The 15,814-nt window shown below is 36.7% G+C and overlaps 1 protein-coding gene across 1 annotated transcript; it reads left to right on the top strand.

The window, feature by feature from the left end:
• The first annotated feature begins 204 nt into the window (after positions 1-204).
• Positions 205-8,280, top strand: GRP (gastrin releasing peptide). The gene is made up of 3 exons (XM_072413817.1): positions 205-525; positions 4,574-4,818; positions 7,913-8,280. Exons 1-3 carry the CDS (start codon positions 360-362, stop codon positions 7,958-7,960), a joined length of 459 nt encoding a protein of 152 aa, XP_072269918.1. The 5' UTR covers positions 205-359; the 3' UTR covers positions 7,961-8,280.
• The last annotated feature ends 7,534 nt before the right edge of the window (positions 8,281-15,814 follow it).

Consider the following 15,814-nt stretch of genomic DNA (forward strand, 5'->3'; position numbering starts at 1 on the left):
GGAAACAAACAGCAATAAAATTTGATTGACATGGTTTGTAGGTGATATTGGCATAGGTGAGTCACACTAAGTGGTGGTCAATGGCTAGTTGAGGTCAGTAAGGCATTTGTGGAGGAGGTGCTAGTCTGATGGATTCTGACAACACACATCCCTCCTTCTCCTATAAATACTGCTGGGTGAGGAGGAGGTAGAAGAGTTACACAGGATCCAGGGAGAAGGAGGACTACTACACTCCTAGCCAAGCTCCCTTTGACTTCAGCATCAGCACCACTGACTGCTCCAGCAATCACCTTCAGCACCACAGACAGCTCCCAGAGCCAGATTTTTGCGCATCAGACAAATCCTTCTAATAGAAATCCATGATGGAAAGAGCTTTGGTCTTCTGGAGATATCGCACCCTACTCTCCCTCATTCTCTGCTCTCTTATCCTCTTCAAGGTCCATTCAGAGGCTGCCCCTTCCCAGCAGCATCCTGACACAGCTTCTCTCTCTAAAATGTCCCCCAGAGGTAGCCACTGGGCTGTAGGTAAGTGCCATGTGTTCCATTAATAAATCTTTCTCATCCAGGTTTGTTTGGGGGTACTCATGTGGCTCTCAGTTGTGCCCTGCGTATTTGCGCACCTGGCACAGCCCCAGATATCAGTGATCTGTCCCTGGAAATGGGAAGAAAAGCAGAAAACATTTGCGCAAAAAATGCCCAAAATATATTAATTATTTGCTATAGAGCTTCAAATGCAAAAATATGCAAAACGCCTGAATATGAAGACTTTGTGGCTTCTAAGACTTTCGTAAAGCTTGGTTGGTTTTACTGGGTGTAAAAGTGTTTCTGCTTAGTTTTTAAACTGTTAGGAACTATGTAGCAAAGATTTCACTTGTAGAATCCCCACTGCGCAATAAACTTATTTCAGGTTTGTTGAACTTTTGTTGTAATTAAAATTATTCCAGATGGGTAGAAGACAATTCCATGAGGATTTTTCTTTTTTTTATGTTGTTATTTTTTAATATTCTGATGCCTTCTTTGCTTTTAAGTATATAGGATGTTAAGCTGAGAGTTTTGGTTGCAGTTAGTGACTTTCCATTTCGTACCATTGGAAGGTGATCAGTTCAGTCTTTCCCAGCCAGGGTTCCTCCTGAGTTTGCTAGGAGTTCCATGGCCAGGGAAATGCAAATAAATCTCCCACCTATACACACCACCAATGAAAGGGGATCTTTTTCAGTAACCACCAAAGAGGCCACTTAAACCTGATCACTCATTTAAAGGGACTTATTTATTTATTTATTTAGTAGTTTTTTTTCTCTGTTTCCTTTCTGTTAATATTATGACTTTTTTCTAGCAATATTATTACTTAAAATAAGTGTGCTGTACATAACAAGGGGTAGGTAAAAATGATCTGCACTGGGTGTCAAATATTCAATAATAGTTGTAGCTTTATTAATTCTTAGCTGAAGTTTCCTGAAACCCAAAATTTTATTTTAAGGGATCTATTCAAGGATCTGTACAGTGCTGAGGGGCTTGGATATGTTAACCCTCAGCACTGGTAATATGTGCTAAATTATTAAAAGTGGATCGTAGATCTTATGAAAGCAAACAAATGCATAATTAGTTTAGAATCCCAAATCCTATCATGACATTGTCCACAGATCAATAAAAATGTTCACAGAAACAGCAGCCATCTAAAGTCATTCCATACAGAGGTCATTTCTGATTAGTATGGTGTATAGAACTTTTCAGCAAAACAAGTTACAGCACATGGGGAAAATATGCAACAATCTGCAATGTAAAACTGCCTTTTATGATAATGAAGACAGCTTAATATATTGATTGCCTTGCTTTTTAATATTACTAGGCATACATTGCTACAATCATTTACCCTATCATTCATCATCGGATGTTCTAACAGTACTATACTTTTACTTTTTCAAATTTAAATGCAAAATTACATTTATTTGTAATAAAATATTGTTGGAGAATTAGAATCTTCTTAATGGCAAACTACACCCACATATATATTGAATTGTCGGGTGGCCACAGAATTCATACAGAATACAGAATATAGCAAGGTGTTTTCCAGCTCCTGCAATGCCATCTATATTGAATTATTTTGTGTCGGAATCTCTAACTTTGTACTTATTATGGAGAGCACAATGCCATCATTTAGCTTTGTGTTGCCACTTCTACCTGAGAATTATTTGGATGATGTAAACCAACGTGGGATTAAATATTGCCAGGGATTTAAGGGGTTAATTCACTAAATAAAAGTTTTTAAACTACCAGACAGGTACAAGGTACATGAACATGAAATAAGGTATTTCCTAGCCTTGAAATAGTCTCTGCAGCGCTCCATAGACATTTATACTTGCGCTACCCCATATTAACATATGAATGTATTGATTGTTATTGCCTCTGGTTATTGGCATAATATACCAATCCAGGTAGATTTTTTCATAATCAACCCATACTTTGATGACATTTTTTTTTCACTTGCAAAACACCTAGTTATTCGCATTGCATTGCTGCAGATTTGCAAAGGAAAGTTTCTAAAATCGCAGTTTGCAGAATGATACAAAGACACCAGCACAAGGCATGAGCAATTTGCACGAACTGATGATAAATAATATATTATACTCAGAACATTACAGACTCCAGATAATTGGTTTCTATGCCCCTCTCCAGAGGCTGTGCTCTGCTGTATAATTCCATAGTTCCTTATTGTCGCTATATTATCATTGCATCTCTTATTAATTATAGGAAAAGATTGCAAGTTGCAGATTATGGTGAATTTGTAGGTTCTCAAGAAGCCTTTGCATAGTAATTTAAATTGATTTTTATAACTTAGATTTCTGATAAAAAAAATCACATTCCATGTATAAATGTATTATCCTTAAAAATAATTCTGAAGCTGAAAGTTTGTTAGTCACATTACCTGGTCCTCTTCATTACTAGTGACTTTGCAGATATAGACTTGTACCTTGCAAATATTAAGTGGCTGTAATACACTGATAACTGAGCCCTGATTCTGCTAGACATCTAATAATTCTCTGTATATAGAAAGCATATAGAACAAGCTTTAATACTACAAAATGAACATTGTTGTAATTATAGAGGAAATAATACTTACCTATCAATATGTCAAATTAATTTTGGTTGAAATTAGAAATAAATTACAATAAAAGGTAATTTTACTGTATTTGTATCATAGAGGGGGATTCTAAAATGACTGCAAAACAAATGTAAAAATTGTAAAAATAATGCACAATGAATTATTTGCAAAATAAAAGAACAAAAATTCAATGTTTGGACCTTAAACGTGTGAATTAGAAATATGTTTGCCATCACTAGACCTGCTGAACCTATTTTTTAGTATATATTTATGCATATATTTATATATTATATATATAGTTACCAAGTCATGTGCAGGGAAGTATAGAAAACAGTATTTTTGCTTGTAAATGATTGGATGAATAAAGTGAGCAGATCTTCACTATTCTAAGTAAATGATCTCTTGCAAAGTGATGCACAGCCACAACTCCTGTACAACATCAGCATCATTGATTACTAATCACATATCAATGTGGGAATGCAGATCTGCTGTAATTATGTTACTTTTATCAGTTTATTTTTGGGAGAATGAAAACCAGAATGAAAAATTATGCCCACAGCAAATCATTCCTTAATTCACTGTCTCCAGTCTGATCTTCACTGATCTTTTATCCTCACTTCTAATCCCATGCAAGATCATAAAGTTTCCCTGTTTTCTTTCTCATACAAACCCTTTTATACCCATTGGGTTTAAACAATACATCCAAATCCTATGAAAGCTCACCTACCAATGTTCTTTACATTTCAGTAATTAAAAGACAATTTCTGAAGACTGCATTGTTTTTTAGTTCTGTTTTGGAGTTTTTCCTGGCTTTTGATATATTCCGTACAGTCCTGTTCTGTTTTTTTTTTAATTTTAATAAATTGAATTCCACTGGATATATTAACATATTACACAACACAATTATTAATATTAAAAATATATAACAATGCCACCAAACAGAGCATAAGCATTAAGGATGTCTGAGCACCGCATAGGTAGTTGCATGTTATATATATATATATATATATATATATATTGTGTTACCCTTAGCAAGTTTTTCTGAACTGTACAGAAACTGAACAATACAAGAGAGTGATAAACTTTTAATTCACTTTTACTTTTAAGTCCAATTCCATCTATAGATGACGTTTATCACTGAGAAAACCCAAATTACCTTATCAATTGCTTTCTCTCTAATACTCCGATTGCAACATTTTCTAGTTGTTCTTGTGTCTCCAAAATAGCTGCAATAACAATTTTTTTTTGTAGCTGGGTACCATAATTATATCTTTATTCTACAATTTTGAGAAGCATCATTTGACTGTGTAATGGCACAGACATAAAATTCCTAAAAAAGGCATTAGAAGTGTGACATTTCACCATGCTAGCACCTGCACAAAATTAAAATATCGGTTTGCAGTAAAACTGAACTACAGATGAAGAAAATTATATTCAATTTTTTTTTCATGGGTTTTTCTTTTTTCCCTCCAGGGCACTTAATGGGTAAAAAGAGTATAGAAGAATATCCTTATCTGTATGATGGAGGGGAGAGGGCATCAGCAGCTGGGTACTTGGAAGGAGATAAGCCAATGAATGGAGCTCAATGGAACGAAGCACTTCTTGCCTTACTGAGAATGCTGGAAACAAGTGACAACAGAAATTCCCAGCCAATGAGAGATGGAAGCGTTTTTACCAGGAAGAACTATTATTCTGAAGACAATGTTAACTACAAAGAGGTGAGCACTTTCATTTAATTTCCTATAAATATTTTTAGGTATATTTGACCTATAGTGTACATGTGCTTTGCCAATATAGGAGAAAGTAACAGATTCACTGAGCACTTTTTGTCTAAAGCCACAAGGCAGGAACCTAGGGCCCATGGACATCCAGGCGACCCAGCTGGAACCATTATGTTACTGCACTAAACCAGAATAATAGTAAAATTGGTCAGGGCTGTGCACCTGCCTGTTGTAACATAAGGGAGGATGGTGCGGTAGAAAGATGGGGCATATTTAAAAATATTTTGCAAGTGAATTCTTCCAAGAAAGTCTTTATGTCAACTATGATTGGCCAATGTACTTCAATAGTTAACATGAGATTTGATTTATTATTATTTATGTATTTGAAAGGTAATAAGTAGACATGGGCCAATTTAGATACATTAGTTGAATGGCAGCATGGTGGCCCAGTGGTTAGCACTCTGACCTTTGCAACGCTAGGTCCCTGGTTCGAATATTGGCTATTGGCTAAAATCTGCACTATCTGCATTGAGTTTGCATGGTTTTTCTCCAGCTCTTCTTCTCTTACATTTTAAAAAAATGCAGTTATGGTCTTTGGCTTCCCCCCAAAAGTTGACCTTAGACTGTGAATATGACTATGATAGGGACATTAGATTTTGGTACATCGAGTGACATAACTATGGACTTTGTACAGCGCTGCGTAATTTGTTGATGCCATATAAATACTGAAAAATAATAGAGGTTGTCATTATAAGTTTTGACCCTATTGTCCATTTATTGTACTTCAATATTTTCCGTTAGTATGTCTTATTGAAATTGACAGCTAGTACACTTTTATTCATTGGCAATCAATTCAAATGTACCTGCTGTCAATTTTATATAGACATACTATGCAACTACTCAAGAAACCCCTAAAAATCTCTAAAGAAATGCTAGGCTATCACTCAACCCAGGTTGAAAATACCCTAGAAAATATGACCTACTAAATTGGTGGTCAGTGGAAAAATGTCCCTTGCGCTGGTGGACAGTGTACTGCCCCTTTACATTGGGAAAAGAATGACATCTTACACTTAAGGTCATTTAAAAGGACGCTTCCTTTACGACAACTTTAAAGTCAGTTGATGTCAGTGTTCATTCGGTAGGAGAGGCTCCATTGTTCCCAACCGCTAGCTCTGCCAAGTGACTTTGGTGCTGGACCCATATAAGCATGATGTCAGTTCTGGGACTATCCAGACACTAGGAGGTGGAAAATCGCTCCAACAAAACTGACTACTCAACGAACCCTTATCAGCCTTTGAAGGATCTTTTGGGTTTTTAACAACCCTGGATGAGAAAGGATCTTGTACAGGAAAATAATCTGACTAAAGATGGAGTTGTGTGCATTAACCTGGGGTTGCCAGTGATTTGTTCTTCGTGAGCTCTTACAATATTGGAGTGGAATTGGAGAAATCCATTTTATAAACAGATTTCTGCTTCAGTGGTTGGCAAGAAAACTGAGCAAAACAAATTGATTCTTGTAGTAGAATAAAATTAAAAGGATTGTTATTAATACCAATTATTCACAGAATGGTTTGTATAGCAACATTTCCTTTAAATCTGTGATACCAATATCTAATTTAGTGAAATGAACAAATATTGCCTTTAGTATGTCACTCTGATATGTACCGCTGGCTTTGTATATTTTGGAACTACACTTTGGGTTTCTAGAGCACCAGGGGAAGTGTTCAATTTGTTACTTGTAAGAGACTTGGTGGGTGCCTTGTCTGAGTGGGTTTGAAACATTTGTTTACCCCTTTAATAAAAAGTGTCAGGAAACAAATGCTAATAACCCATAGGACATAATGCATGAACTGTTCTCCTAGCAGTGTCCCAGAAATTTTGGATAGAGCATAGAAGGGGTCCAGCTTAAAAAAATGGAATTCCCATTTTTACCACCTTTATATACACTTTAAAGTTTATGTGTTTTGTACTTTAAACACCCTGCAAAAATGAGAATACATGGTTATTTGCAAAAAATGGACTTAGCTTTTTATTTCATATTGTGGGCTCACAACACACAGCATTTCTTTAGTGTGGTGCCAGCCTTGCCCAGTGTTCTATTACAAATTGCCTTAATCAATCCCACTTCATCTCCAAAGCTTAAACTCCTATTGAATTGACAAGATGAGTTCTAGAAGGGCTATGTAGACTTTTTGAGATACCAAGTGAGCACAGGACAATTGACAGCTCTGCATTTATGGGGCAATAGGCATAAAGATTCCATGTTATTACCAAATGTACCACTTGGCAAAATTGAGAAACTGAGTCTTTTGTGTCTTGTATCTTGTGAATGTTACATAGTGGGTCAGGTTGAAAAAAGACATAAATCTATTAGGTTCAACCACAAGGGAAATAAACATATCCTAGATATAAAACTCTATAGACTTAGTTGATCCAGAGGAAGGCAAGAAAAAAAACCCTGGTACAATTTGGTTCAACGGGGGGAAAAATTCCTCCCTGATTCCATGAGGCAACCAGATGTTCCCTGGATCAACAGTCTCTGTTATCCTTAATTTAAACCCTTAATACCCAGGTATATTCTGTGCTTCTAGAAAAGCATCCAGGTTTCTCCTAAAGCAATCTATAGTAGTTGCTGAAACTACTTCCTGAGGGAGCCAATTCCACATTTTCACAGACCTTACAGTGAAGAATCCCTTCCTTATCCGGAGCTTAAACTTCTTTTCCTCCAGACGCAAAGAGTGCCCTCTTGTTCTTTGTAATGATCTCAAAGTAATTAATGGAGAAGAGAGTTCTCTATATGGACCGTTTATATATTTATACAGGGTGATCCTATCCCCCCTTATACGTCTCTTCTCAAGGGAGAATAGATTCAGTTCAGCTAATCTCTCCTCATAGCGGAGCTCCTCCATTCCTTTTATTAGTTTAGTTGCCCTTCTCTGCACTCTCTCCAATTCCACAATGTTCTTTCTGTGAACTGGTGCCCAAAACTAGACTGTATATTCCAGATGTGGTCTGACCAATGCTTTGTACAGGGGAAGGATTATCATACAAGAAGTTTGCCTCCGCAATAAATATATTTCCTTTTTTCTAGATGCTAGATTACCTGTACCAAATGATGAAGGACAACGCACAAAGCTGAGACCCTGGATGGCTGACACAATTTGTACCATGGAGGAGCTTCTATTCCACAAGCATTTGATTGTCCCAGATAACTGAGATTTTATTTATGTAAACAATATTTTATGTAAATGATGTTCCCTTGTTACAATCTTTCCAACCTCCATAGTTCCAAAGTACGGACTTACTGGCCTGTTCTGTAAATATTGGTCGAGGAGGGTCTTCCAGCTACATAATTATATTTTAGCACCTCTCTGGCAGTTTCATTCCTTATAGTTTGTAGACACAAAATATTTTGACATTCACAATAAAAATACGAATAAAAATGTTCTGGTGTCTTTATTGTTCTGATCAAGTAAAGCTCTCAGATGTGAAAAAAAACTATTGTATTGGATGGAACCAATATTGAGAATCTTGCACTGTTCTGTCTGAGTAGTAATTAGAGGTGAGCGGACCTTCTAAGTATAGATTTGGCATAGGTGACATGATGATGAAAATCAAGCTAACTGATAGGACTGGAGTTACATCTTCTGTGGCTGCCCAAAAGCCAGACTGGGAAGATGTGAGACTGTGAGATTAGAAAGAAAACCGGGCATGGCCATACAAGAGAGTAATTGTGCCATAATGGACAAGCAGATGTATATGCTTGCATATGTTGGCAACAGCACATCCACCCTGTTAATTAAAGTTCCACTTTAATTAGCAGTAAATGGGATTTGAAACAAGCCCTTACTGACCTCCGTAGTTGCATGCACTGTGTAGTACTTCATCTTTGAAATTCACAGCAGAAGCACTGGATCTGATTCAGTTACCCCAGCCTCTTAGTAAAAATTTACAGGCTCTGATAAGCAAGAGGAGAAAAACTGCTGAGAGACCCTACATGAAGGACTTTGGTGTTAATGTTATGAGAATGAGTTGCTCCAGAGTGGATGCAGATTAGGAGGTAAGTGAGGAGTTTTTTTAAAGCATGTTACATGCTTATTCGTCATATGAAAATGCATGAATGTCCATAGGCTAGCCACAGGTTTACTTACACTGAATACCAACTTCATTTAAAAGCCCGCCCAGACCGATATTTTACTGCACATATGTTACCATAACTGCAAACCTGCTGTAGACTCTTTAAAAACAGAGACTCAATAAAAGAAAATAGAAAGAATGGTAACTACATTGGTGGTAAGTGGGGCTCAAAAGACTTTTAGACTTCAAAGTTTATGATTGGTGCCAAGCCAGTGGCTCTGTCAAGTAGAATTGGCCCTATAGGATGGCTGAAGGAACCTGGAACAGCCCCTGGGGCAACCCTGGTTGATAATAGCTGCTCGAAGGCACCAAAGCACACGGTAATACACCACCATATGTTGTGTAATGCATGTCCAATTTTTTGGGACATTATTGTTTATTAGCAACCCATACCTTTCAATGAGATATTATGATACAATAAAAAACATGTACATTAGCACAACTCATACCAAGGTATGGGTGGATCCCAATGAATTCTGCGAGTGAAGATTGCACTGTGTATTGACCAGAAACTTAACCAGAATTTGACATCTAACCTCTTGAAGCTTAGAAGTAACGGAGCCCAGCACCATCAGCATATCCTAAATCTGTAAAAGATATCCTTTTGGCTTTATACCAGTTTTTGAATTGGCTCAGCATGAAATGTAAGATAAGAGAAAGCATGTGGGAGTGAAGAATAAGGGAAATAAGATAATGATTGAAATATCAATACAAAAGGTAAAGAAGATATCATGAATAATAGTCAGCTCATCAATTAATAATATTATTAATAATATTAATAATAATAATAAAAGTCACACCAATTCTCCTGGGTCCATGCATACGGTCATGTGACAGGAGAAGAGGTATATGTTTCGGTAAAGCCATTCCCTTTACCAGCATTCCCAGTTGTTGGCCATGGCAAGGATGACATTGGGCGCGTTGGCTGCTATGCTCTACTCCTTATGCCTTAGTAATACTGCTTTACAATGGGCATAAAATGGCTTAGAGTACAAATCTCATTAGTTTAATATGGGTGCTACAATTGCTGGGCTCCATTTAAAAATGCAAGAGGTCAGGTTGTGTCTGGCTTCAGTCAAAAAATAAAAAATAAATTCAAAAAGTCAAATAAAAGTGTCAATAAAGCAAAGACAACAGCTTGACAATTAGACAAATAGCATTTTAGGGATAAATGAACAAGATTTGGTATAATAAATATAGCCATTTCTAATAGGATTTATAAATTGTGATTGTTTGCTTGTTACTCTTTATAATTTTAAAAGAGGATTGTAACTTTTTCATTACCTTTCCAATAACCCTAACTCTAACTCATGCCTGTAATCATAAGATCGTTTTTTTTTTGCATTTTGCATAGTGAATTTGCTTAGTGAATCATGGAAAGCTGAGTTCACTTCAATCAACCAATTACATTCTAACGGAATCTTGTTTTTAATTCCACTTATACATGATTTGGTATAAAAAATGAGGATAGGTTCACCATATTTGCTATCATTCACAGAAACATACATTTTTTTTACCTTGGCATTCTCTTATAGCAGCTTCTATTCCTTTAGTAGGAAAACTCACTGGTGGGAAAACTAACTGAAGTAACCAAATAAATGTATTCTGTATGACAGAGACATTGGATTGTTAGCTCCTTTGGGTAGAAAATTATGTGATTTTTATAAATCAGGCAGAAATTGTACCATAAATATAAAAAAACAACAAATGGGTTATCTTTGATTTTCCACTGAATACAATGATAACATATATGTCCTGGGTGAGAAATGAGAATTTATAGATACAGTAAAAATATATTTTTACTAAATACTAAATTAGTGAAAGCTCAATAAAACTGTAATATTCACTTTTACCACATGAGGGAGCTCTTACTTTATGAATGAGAATACAAACTCAGTATTGGGATTTAGCATTAGTGGTGGGGACTATGAGAATCTTACACATGGTGCTTTTTTTTTGTTTTTTTTTAGTGAACGTCAGTTTTTCTTTAAGAGGAGATTTTTCAACTTAGTTTATATAAATAAAATAAAAAACCCTGCTTTAAACCCCATAGTACTCTTTGACACCACTATATATATATATATATATATATATATATTTATTTATTTATATGTCAGATCTTATTTTTATTTACCATATTATATATATATTTAACATTTTATATATATATATTAAACAGACTAAAAAAGAATTAAACACAGCAGAGTAAGAAAATTTTATATTAATATTACATTAGGATAAACAAGAGTTTGCTATGGGTTCCTTGACCTCTCAGGCCAATTTAACTGACTCCAATGATCTTTTTGGTTATCTGTAAGTGTGACATTCTTCCCAGTGGCCAGCAATGTATGAGGCATTCTTCCTACTGACCACAATACTAATTATAAAAATAATAAAATACAAAATATTTTTCCTGGGACCCAGAAGTTATTTTAAGGGTTCCCTATGTTAAAAATGCTGCACTAGATGGTACTTTCGAGTCAGCTTCCCAAGAGTGCAAAACATTTATAAATGACTATTAAAAACCCACAAAAAATTAATCTAACCACATTGGGTCCACACAAACCTAACGGGTCTATCTTGGTCTTTAAACCAAAATCTTATCCAAAACTGGTATTTCAGTTCCAAGAGGTTGCTAATTAGGTCACTAGGTTGCTTTCTATGTTTTTGGCCACCAAAGAGCCACCAGAATTCCCAGTTCTGTCCAAATACCATGGCTCTGCCAGTTAATGCTGCCATAGATGACTGAATTACAATGAATAAGGAAATAAGTGGGCATTCTAGCTGTGCAATGATAATTTCTTCTTTATGACTTTGTGGGGACTGCATTGGTTGCCGTCCTGGAAGCTGAAATAAAGGCTACCAAGAGATGGGAAGTGCTACACCAAGAAGTTAGTAGGAGAGTCCACTTGATCCTGTCTTTGAGATTTATGATGGGTGGACCTTGATTGCATTAGTAACACCTATTTTTTCACTTTTTTAGTACTGTATTTAATACTTGTATTCATCACAATAATAAGTTACTGAAGATAGTAAGAGAGTCTCCATCCTATCTCGGAGATCTCATTGGGCTTTTCATTGCAAAAACACTCATTGGGCTCTATTTATCAAAGAGCAAATCTGACATTCCCTCAAACATTGCCTTGTAGGAATCTTCCAGGTCCATGTGTTTCAATTACAGTAGTTTATTCCCACCAGGGAATGTCATATTCACTGTTTTCTAAATAGAACCCAATATAAAAACAACACCAGCAGATCCCGGCTGTTACCGGAGCACCGGAATAAAACGGGAACAATTTATGTGGTCAGCCTAATGTAGATGTTTTCTTGTTGCTACTGTACAGTACTCAACATTCACTCGCCCTAAACAGTCCAGAGGGAATAAGTGGTTAAGTATCTAGATGATTTAATCCAGTTTAGAAAAAAAAATTCTACCATGAGCAATTAGATGCTGGTTAAGGAATTAATCACTAATGGGTCATTAACTCTGACTGCTATTGTACTGTTAACAAGCTGAGGCAGGATTATTAGACTCAACACCCAATTAAGGAGGGCAGGATATTTACAGCTATTCTAACAAATGGCCTCGGTTCTCAAAGTTTGGAAATTCACCCTGAGATTGGAGGTGTATGCTGAAAAATAACTGCAGGTAAAGAGTTGGGAAATGCCACCAAATCATTATCTGATTATCTGGTACAATATATCCTTTTAGGTGTATTAAGTACTTAAGTAGGTATTTTATTATTAGTTTTGGAAAGAACAGAAAAAGTTGAACCCAATGTAAGTTTAGTTTTTGCTGTTTATGTTCCATTAGGGAGATTTTCTTTCTATTCTCAGCTGAATCTTATCAATGGCATTATTCAGTAAGCATGAATAATAAGTAAATGCATTGATTTGTGTGGTTCGGGTCCATGTGCCCCGAGTGTGACAGCAGAACTTGCCCCAGCACTGATGAATGGTGGGAGTCACATGCTTTGCCATGCTCAGAATTTCTTGGTTATTTCTTTTACTGATCTAAATCCCAATTTTTTAAATTAAATTTTCAGGGAATTTTTTGGCATGTATAATATTTCTGCCCTGTAGACAGATCAGTGTAGAAGAAATGTCCCCTTAGACCAGTGGTCGCAAACTGGTGGTCCACCAGAAAATTTTGGTGGTCAGTGGCTGGTCAGGAGAACAACCCGGGCTGGGAAGGCGCACCGGCAAAAGCCGCGGACCATGTCCCCTGTATGGATCGCATGGTTAAGGCGGTGGGCGGGTCTGGTCTCTGGACACATCTGCCCACTCTCCCATCGCAGGCTCAGACCTACCATGGGAGAGTGAGTGGGTTCTGGCATCATGATGTCACTATGGGGAAAGTTTTTTCCTCTTTGAGTGACACACAGCTCCTCACGAATGTGCAGTCCAGAGGTGGTAAATTTAGTGGTTTGTGGGTCTGAAAAGGTTGGCGACCACTGTCTTAGACCATTGTCATTGAAACAAGTGTTACCACAGGAAGATTTCCCCTCTGTTCTGGTTCTGATGACTGCACAAAATTTGATATTTCCCTTAACTTTTAATTTTTTCCAGTATGTGGCCACTGGGGTAAATAGAGAGGGTGAATCTCGCCAGTGGTGATGTAATAAAACATGACAATTTTTGGTTTTAAATATGCCTAAGAGGACCTAAACTCAAATAAGTATCGGGAGGTTACATGCAATGTCTCTTTTAACAAAAATTAAGCCCTGGCTCCTGGTGGCCTGGCTGGCGGCTACACAATACAGCGCATAATACGGCTCTGCTGAACCACCTCACATAGAGCCAGCTGCTGGAGACAATTTCATCATCGTTGGCCAGCAATGGCCACAAAGGATCACTGTCCTCTCGTAAGTCCGCTGTAATAGACCTGGAACCCGTCATTGCTGCAAGGCAACTACACACAGGTATGTCTGTGCCATAATGGGCAAGTATGCTGTGTTTACTACCTACCAATGACAGTTCTGCTTTAAAGCATGTCTGCTTATTTTATTTCTTGATATACAGCTTAACGCTTTCCAATTCTCATTTAAAAAACTGTAACATTAAAAAAAAGCAATGAAAAAGTCACATCAGAAATAACTATTAGATAATTTTTAAAATGGTAACTTAAATGTGTACTTACATAAATCTGTATATTTGTTGAAATTTTTTAATAGAAATATATTTCTATTTCCCTCTGTCTTCATTTATTTCATACAGCACGTGGTGACAACTTTGGACCCATTTTTCCTAATTTCCCAATCGCCCCAGCTAAGCGGTCTTGATGAGTTTAAATTATGGGGAACACATCAATATGATGAAGGAGGTTGGGGGAGGGGGAGAGGTAACCTATTTGTGTCAACTCTTGTCTTAAAAGTAAGTTTGAGTGGGGATTGACCCTTTCAATGTCCGGCAAATATTGATCAACAGCCTCAAGTGTTTGTTAGCTGTGGATATTTCCAGATTGTCCTGCTAGTGGAAAAGTTCCTGAAGTGAAGCTGAACAAAGTTGACATGTCTGCTTCAGACGGGGCTTTTTAAGCTAAGCACAGATTGTGAAAATATAATTAGAGGCAGGCTTTTGTTTCCTCACAATGAGTGGGAAATTCTAAATAGAAAGGTCTCTGCGGACTCATTGAACCGACTCTGGACACAATGGCCGCTTCTCCCAGCCCTTCTCCTCTGCCTAATGAGAATCACTAATTGCCATCATTTACAGATTGTGTTAAGCGTCCAGCTTACTGAATATAAGGAGTGTTTTATTTAAATGCTTCTTCAACTTCTCGTCCTCATTAATGTGGTAACGGAGATAATGGAAATGGAAAAGAAGTTTCCATGTGAGATATAAATGTTCATGGTTTCTGACTATTCACCCGAATTATATATTTTTTTCTTTTATTTAATAAATTTGAAGCTATCATTTTATCATTTTTAATTTTATTTGCACATGAAAGTGATAATCTTAAATCCCAATTTCAGGATTTTTTATGCTACTTTTCACCTAGCAAGTTGGCTGCAAAAATAGCTGCGAATCTCACCTTCTCTCCTGTGTTGACCTTCGCAGTAATTTCTTTTTGCCACTAGATGTCCTCAGTATAGCCATTCACTTACACTGAGGCAGGGATCAGCTCTTTGCATCACTGAGAACCATCTACGGCTGTAGATGATCGGATGATCTCACCAATAGGAGCCAAGCAGACACATTTCTATGTACAGATTTTAAGTATGTAAATAATAACATGGGATAATTTTATTTGCTAATAGGCTCTGCACTGTTTTACAGTTGTTATGTGTGTCTTTGGATTCATGGCTGGGACTACATATGTCTGCAGGTGTGGGCATACGATACTGTTATATGCGACAGGGGCCCAGAATATACAGCTACAAATATATATCACTATATAACTCTATCTGAAGATAACAAACAGAGGAGAACTCTTCACTCCATATTAGATATTTTCCAGACATTTCTTAAAGCCTATATGCAGGTACAATTAACAAGAGTATATTAATGTCCAATTAAAAAAATAAAATCAAAATAGCAAAAACAGTTTTGGTTGCATTATTCACCTATATTGATTTTTCTAGCAATACCTTTTCCTCCCACTTGATGTCCTCAGTCTGGGGTGTGTCCAGGATGCCCAGCCTGTGACTATTCTCTCATCCAATCAGCATTTTTCTTATCAGCTCAGGAACAGATTGGCTCCTCCTACTGCTTCTTCCTCCCATGTCTCAGTTCTGCTGTATAGGGGGTGCAAGAAGCTTAGACTAGATCAAATTTATGGATTTACACTGTTTGCAGTAAAAATAAATGATATGATGATATGTTAATAATTACAACTCTGCAATAGTATGTGACC

Source organism: Pyxicephalus adspersus, chromosome 6 (genome assembly GCF_032062135.1).
Source record: "Pyxicephalus adspersus chromosome 6, UCB_Pads_2.0, whole genome shotgun sequence".
Lineage (NCBI taxonomy): Eukaryota > Metazoa > Chordata > Amphibia > Anura > Pyxicephalidae > Pyxicephalus > Pyxicephalus adspersus.

What these genes read in the sequence shown, in the direction of transcription:
- GRP (XM_072413817.1), top strand. Translation starts at nt 360, where the DNA reads ATGATGGAAAGAGCTTTGGTCTTCTGGAGATATCGCACCCTACTCTCC. An exon ending in AGGTAGCCACTGGGCTGTAG is followed by an intron (nt 526 to 4,573) that starts GTAAGTGCCATG and finishes TTTTCCCTCCAG; the next exon opens with GGCACTTAATGGGTAAAAAG. An exon ending in ACAATGTTAACTACAAAGAG is followed by an intron (nt 4,819 to 7,912) that starts GTGAGCACTTTC and finishes CCTTTTTTCTAG; the next exon opens with ATGCTAGATTACCTGTACCA.